We start from the raw sequence: 7,102 nt of genomic DNA on the forward strand, positions 1-7,102 counted from the left end.
CTGTTCAGTGCGAACAGCGGTCAGGCCCAGGAATGGAGGGAGAAGAGCTCCTGGGCTGAGATTTGCGAGCTGGGGAGTGCTGGGGAGAGGCTGAGACCTTCCTCCTGGGTTCCCTTTTCTAGGAGATTGGAAGTCCTCAGCGAAGGGAAATGGGGAGACACCCCACAAAGGCTAGTGATTATTCGGCAAAGGCAGCTCGGCATCTCTCACACCAACAATAGCGGCTGAGCACAGAGGCCTGGAGAGCCTGGGCGGAGACCTCGCTGCCAGCGCTGTGTTCTGATTGAAATCAGCAATATTAAGTCACACCCTGTTTATCTTTATGACCAAAATAGCACCCAAATAAAAAAATTTAAAGCTAAATTTTCATTTTTGATCACTAATGCATCTTGAAAGGAGAAAATATGATACTGGAGATGCTGTGACATGAAATTGGCAGCTGAGGAAACTGTTTTCTGCCTCACAGTCTCTTAATCAATTAGGCACAAAAAAAAAGCCAAGCCAAGCGGAGTCTCCGCTCCATTCCGGGGCGCTCCTGGACCTCTGGGCTCTGACTGGAGGTTAACTAAGTTGTCATCCTACCGCTCGGTCTCCGTCTTGGTTCGGGATGGTGGGCCAGGGGCCAGGCGGACTCCTGGAAGCGGGAGGGGCGGGCGAGGTGCCCGGCAGGCTAAGGCGGGGAAGGGGAACTGGCCAAGCGGGACGAAGCCGAGCTTCGAGCAGCGAGTTGCTGCTGCTGCTGCGCGCGAGGCAGGGCGGCGCCCGCGGGGACACATTTCTGTCGGAGTGAGCAGCTATGGTTTGGGATATGAAATCACTCCGGGAGCTTGGAATTCGAAGAATCCGCGTTTCTTTCTGCCGTGTCCTATAGAGAAGAGAGGGAAGGGAGAGAGAAAAAGAGGCAGATGAGAGTCTTCTCCACTTTGGGCTGTTTTTGACCAATTCTCTGATATTTAACTTTCACCTACATGGGTTCCTTTCTCTTGTATTCTTTCGGACTCTCTATCTTTCAAATTTTCTGTAAAATTCCCCGTGCTTCTCTTTTTGTATTTACACGTTTGCTGAACCATTCAACTAACCTTACACTGCTAAGTCCGTGCCTTAGAAGTTCACAATAATCATAGAAATCTGAGGGGTTTTTTCTATTATCAACTCCATAAGTTTTTTTTGGGAGGGTTACTTCTCTTTTAAATCTGCTTGACTGTTCTGTGCACCTAGTTGAGATCCGGATGTGGATTTGCAGAAATTGATATCATCCCACTGGCCAGCATTGGGTTCTCAGCCTTCTATGGAAGGAGCCTCTGAGGTGTGCACCATAAATATAATTTTAAACCCCCAACAAGATACTTCTGCAGGGTTCTTTCCCTCATTCTCAGGCCACCTCAGGAGGCAACCTACTGCTGGCCTCTACACTGCAATCTGATGGTCACAGCGGCAGGCTGGCTGGTTCTGGGGTGTGGTTGTCTCCTTTGCAGTGGGAATCAGGATACATTTTCAAGGCCCTCCAAGCGCTGCTGGGCGCCCACAGCCTACTGCCCCAAAGACTTGACGAGACCGCCCCCAAGCTCTTCAGTTCCCCAAAAGTAGTTGGAACCCCCCGATTTTCAAGAGCTGTCAGGGCACTGAGCTGGGCACATTGTACTACTGCTTTCTCTGCCTGCCTTCCGTGTCCTTCCTCTGCCTGCCTTCCGTGTCCTTCCTCTAAAGGGTGAGTGAAGTTGTGAGGCTGGAGTGGTTCCTAGTTGGGGAGAGGGGAGAACCGGTGTTACCAGTTCTCCCTGAGCCCTTCTAGGATGAGAGGACCCCAAATATCTCTCTAAATTCCTGAGGAGAAAGAGTCAATGAAGATGAGCGCAGCAGCGGCAGGGCTGGGAGAGCTAGTTGCAGGGAAACCTGTCCTTACCCACTTCGCTTCTACTGTAAATAAACCCCGAGCCAAAGGGCTCATCCGTCTCCTTAAACAGCCAGTAAACTTTATATGACACAATATCTAATAGTAATTTATTGGGGAGATATTGTAAATTCCAACGGTTTTAGTTAATAAAGGAGCTAATTAAAGAGGGACGGGCTGTACTCGGCCAGCTGTTGGTGATAAGATAATACATCTGTGGGGGTGTGTGCAGGGTGCAGGGGTGTGTATGTGCCGATATTTTTGGTGTGGCTTTTTTTTTCCCTTTTGCCCCGTGTCAGGCGATCGCTTCACTGTCTGTGTTAGGTTTTATAGGATTTTTAAAAAACTAGAATCCAGCGAATAAACCTGCCCCCGCCCTTCGTCGCCCCTACCCCCGCCCGGGATTGGGGAAGGGGGAAGTTGGAGTTTGTGCGGGTTGTGTGTGTGTGGTGGGGGGGGTGGATCGCCTGTCCCCACCTCTCCCCCTGGCGGCGGCGCCCACGTGAGCGGGGCGGCCAATGGGTGGCCGGTGCAGGTTTAACTATGTTTAATGTCAGATAGCAATAAAGTAGAAGCTGCCTGTCGGGCCCCGCGGAAATGGGCGAGCATAATCTCCTGAATCCTGGGTTTGTGGGGCCGCTGGTTAACATCCACACGGGAGACACCTTCTATTTCCCCAACTTCCGCACGTCCGGGGCGCAGCTCCCCGGGCTGCCTTCGCTGTCCTACCCACGCCGCGACAACGTGTGCTCGCTGCCCTGGCCGTCGGCTGAACCATGCAATGGCTACCCGCAGCCCTATCTCGGCAGCCCAGTGTCGCTCAACCCGCCTTTCGGCCGCACGTGCGAGCTGGCGCGAGTGGAGGACAGCAAGGGTTACTACCGCGAGCCATGCGCGGAGGGCGGCGGCGGGGGCCTGAAGCGTGAGGAGCGCGGGCGCGACCCGGGAGCCGGGCCGGGGGCAGCGCTGCTGCAGCTGGAGCCGTCGGGGCCGCCTGCGCTCGGTTTCAAGTACGACTACGCGACAGGCGGCGGCGGTGGCGACGGTGGCACAGGACCCCCACACGACCCACCCTCGTGTCAGTCACTGGAATCCGACTCCAGTTCGTCTTTACTCAACGAGGGCAACAAGGGCGCAGGCACAGGCGACCCTGGCAGCTTGGTATCACCATTGAACCCTGGCGGCGGGCTCTCAGCCAGCGGTAAGGACCCCAGCCCACTCGTGCGGCTTACTCAGACATCTTAACCAGGGCAAGCAGGGTAGAACTGAGCTAGGGCTGCCTGGGGTGACAGAATGTGTAGTGAGCAAGCGCTTCTTTTAAAAAAGAAGTGCAGCCGTGCGTGTGTGTAGGGGGGGGAGTCCTATAAACATGTAAATATCCCCATAAAAGAACTGGAAAGATTTCCTTTTTCGTTTGCCTGAGGCTGGAGGGGGCAGGGAGCTCCAGAGAAGAGCTCCTGACCGGGACTTCCCAAGGCCTGTGGGGGTAAGGAGGTGGGGAACTGAGTTTCTGGTTCCCTTTCTCCCAGGTGCCTCTCCGCCTTCCACTGGACCCCTTACCTGCATTTTTTTTTAAATTTTAAGAGGTAGACACAGTTTACTCATCACTTGCCCACGTCTATTCTAATTGATGGGGATCCAGTCCTGGAGGATGTGGGAGAACCGGGTCAGGAAAAAGGGAAGAAGAAAACTACAGGAGAGGTTTTGGAAAAAGTGAAGAGATAGGAACATAGAAGGGTTGTGCATACTACAGTAAGAAGTAGGTTTGAGGGGCAAAGAAGGAAAGGAGTGGGGACATTGGTGGAGATGGGGGTCTGTGTAAAGAAGACGTTCAGGGAGCCAGGAGGGAAGAAAGGAAGAAAGTGGTCTGGGGTCTGGTATGGGGCCAAAGAGAAAGGATGTGGGGAAGGGCCTAAGGCACTGAGCTGGTCGCCTCTTGATCCTCTGGCCAACCTACGGTTCATCTCCACCCAGGCGCGCCCTGGTACCCGATTCACAGCCGTTCACGGAAGAAGCGCAAGCCCTATTCGAAGTTGCAGCTGGCGGAGCTGGAGGGCGAATTTCTGGTCAACGAGTTCATCACACGCCAACGCCGGAGGGAACTCTCAGACCGCTTGAATCTTAGTGACCAGCAGGTCAAGATCTGGTTTCAGAACCGGAGAATGAAAAAGAAAAGACTTCTGCTGAGGGAGCAAGCTCTCTCCTTCTTTTAGGGGGCAGGACACTGGAGCTAGCCCTAGACTGAGCTTGTCCTGGCGGAGAGCAAGAGGGGGCGCCGCCTGGGACACGTCCCCGCTTAGTGCGCCAGGCATCTCTGGCAGGCTCTCCCTGGACATCCTCTTGTCTGTTTTGTTCGTGGTTCCCTCCCACACACCGCCAGGCAGGTCCTGCCAGGTCCCAGAAAGAAGGGGAAAAAACCTAGCCAGGGAGAGAGCAAGCCTACAGCTGCCGCTGGTGGCAAGGGTCAGGGAAGGCTAGGACGTTGCGGAAGGGCTGGTTTATCTGAGGCGGCCTGGGGCTCTGAGCCTCCCGCTGAGGAGCTGAAGGAGCAGCAGCGACCCTGACGCTCCCTTTCTCCATTTCCCTTCCGTGGTCCTAAGTTTCTCTATTTGGAGGAGCAGACAAGGTTAGGAACAGTGGAACCAAGGAACCCAAAGTCACAGTTGGTGGGGTTAGGCGGGGTTGGGAGGAGAGAAAACGAGTGGAAAATCAGCGGAGAGTGGAGGGGGTCAGGGTAGCTCTGGCAGGGCCAGAGGAAGTGGGGGAACCGAGGAGTGCGGTTTGGGAGAAGAGAATGATAGGCAAGACTCAAAGTTCGCTCAGGTCTGGGTCCTCCAGGCCTGGACACCGAGTGGGTTGAAATGCTCGCGTTTGCCAGACTGTGCCATGAACAAGGAGATCATCAGCCTATGTCCCTTCTAGGACGGTTGCTAGAAAGGTCTCCGGGTCCCTAACTTTCTCCTGAGCCCCCTGCCCGCCCCAGGCGAACGTAGGCTCACAGGTGTGCCGCAAGTCACTCTTCTCGCCCCTACGAGGCTGCGGACCGGAAGCGGGGACTTGAAGGCCGAATCCACGCAGCCACAGGTTCAGTAACCACTCCAAAGACCCCCCACTTGGCCCTGAGAGAAGCCCAAGAGGCTGTGGAGCACGGCATTGATTGGCGAGGAGAGTTTCCGGGCATCCACGGCGGCGGACGCTGATTCTCCTTTCCCCGCTGGCGTTCACGGTCACGGCCGGAGGCTGGACCAGCGTAATTTACGAGGCGGGAGGAGAATCTGCCCTTAAAGGGGCTACTGGCTGTGGAGGCCCCGCACAGCCTGTTTCCCAGGCTGGCGACAATGAAGGAGGGGGGCGCTGCAATTCCCCACCCAACTCCTTTCTCTCTTTCCCCTACCCGCCCCCCAACATCGCCCTTTGTCTCAGGATCGGCTGCCTCCGCCTCCCGGTCAGCTAGCCACAGAGTACAAGGGCCAGAGCAGAGGGAGGGGCACATCCCTAGAAGCAGTTGGAGGCCAAAGAGTGGCTTCTTCAAGCAAGAAGGCCTTTTAGCCACAAACCCCTTCAGGCCCCAGCTCCTGTCCGGTAGATTCTGGGCTGGCTCAGAAAAGAGGAGCAGTTGAGAGAGCACACCAGCCGTCCTGTAACCCGTTTTTATTCCTCTCCTCTAAGGTCCCCAAACCTTTCATCTGCTCTCTTACCCCAGTGGGAGCAAGAAGAGTTGAGAAGCAAGTGGCTGATGGAGTTAAGTGCAGCCTGGACAGGGTGAAATCAGCCTGCTGGCTTGGAGTGTTTCCTGCCTGGGGAGAGTCTCCCCACCCTCCCAGGGCAATCCACAGAGCTGTTTGGACTCTCTCAACAGCACACAGCTTCAAGTCTCTATACAGAGTTGTGCAGAGACACAGGGAAGCTGTGCATACAGCTGAGGCCAGCAAACCATTGGGACCACCCCACTCTCTCTACTACAGCTTCACAGTCCCCATACAGCCCTATAGAGAGGAGGTACAATCACACTCTCAGTCCTCCACTGGGCACCTGACACCTGAAACTTCCCCACCCCTACACTTGTTTTACCCACCTACAAGTTTCTAGAGAGCATCTCCATTCCAGCTGTCCACAGAGTTTCCTGTGGACTGGTCCTGGAGATGAAGCACTTACTCCTCCCTCAACCTGAACAACCACTGTACCCCTTCATGTGACTGGTGGGCTCAAAGGTTCTGGATTCAAACCCCACCACTCTGACATAACTCTCATAGCCTAACAGAGAAGAGACCAGAGCACTCCAAAAGGAGTGTGTGTGTGTGTGTGTGTGTGTGTGTGTGTGTTTGTGGGGTGGGTAATGACAAAGATATGCAATATCCTCTTTCCTTTGCTTTAAACTTGACTTCTGTGAGCTTCTCTGTTAATCTGTGTCCTGTTCTCTGTGTCTGTCGCTGGTACCTAGTGTAGTCCCTGTAGGTAGTCACCCCTCTCCTAACTTCCTTCCCAGCTCTCTCTAGTGTACTCTCCTTTTCAAACATCTGTCTTTCGCACGTTTTCCCTTTATATAGTCCTTGTACAGAGTCGCTTCATCATATTAATATTAATAATAATTAAAACACGGATGTATTACAATGTGATTTTTAGAACAATTTTTTTAAATTGGGTTCCTACTTATTGTCTCCTCTGTCCAGAAAGAATGACAGCCCCAGCTCCCTAGCTGTTCCCCCCTTTATTTTCTCCAGCTCAGATGAATAATAAAAATAATAAATGTGTAATAATAAAGGAAGAGGGTTGCAGGGGTAACAAAAAAATATGATCAACCAAGATCTGTTGATGAGTTGCCATTTCTACTCCCAAGCAATTACTGGTAGAGAGAAAATTGGGGGGTGGTAGGCTGGGGCAGGAGAGAGCTCTAAAGAGTCATGGAGCTGTAAAAAATAATGCGGACAGCCCAGAAGAGGTATAAGCTAGCTTCAGAAAAGGAGGTCTCTATTGCAGAAGCTCAAATAAAAGCTGAACTGGAATGTGGGGGGTGTTAGTGAGAGCCCTGGGGGCTGGGGTGAGAAGGGGGTTGGTGAGCTCAGACCTGCAACCCTATGGTTCTAATCCTGGGGCTTCACTGTGGGGATATTTTGTGCATTGTGAGATGACTGGGCAGAGTACTAAAAACCCCTTGTAGGAACTGGTGATAATAGGCTCCACCTCTTGGAGTCAGCAACCCTCTCTGGGCTT

The 7,102-nt window shown here is 53.5% G+C and overlaps 1 protein-coding gene across 1 annotated transcript; it reads left to right on the forward strand.

The window, feature by feature from the left end:
• The first annotated feature begins 2,462 nt into the window (after window positions 1-2,462).
• Hoxc12 (homeobox C12) lies at window positions 2,463-4,589 on the forward strand. Its single transcript, XM_020185129.2, has 2 exons — window positions 2,463-3,092; window positions 3,866-4,589. The coding sequence occupies exons 1-2, from the start codon at window positions 2,489-2,491 to the stop codon at window positions 4,102-4,104; spliced, it is 843 nt and encodes a 280-aa protein (XP_020040718.1). The 5' UTR covers window positions 2,463-2,488; the 3' UTR covers window positions 4,105-4,589.
• Window positions 4,590-7,102: the final 2,513 nt, after the last annotated feature.

This window comes from Castor canadensis, chromosome 8 (genome assembly GCF_047511655.1).
Source record: "Castor canadensis chromosome 8, mCasCan1.hap1v2, whole genome shotgun sequence".
NCBI classification, from domain to species: Eukaryota; Metazoa; Chordata; class Mammalia; order Rodentia; family Castoridae; genus Castor; species Castor canadensis.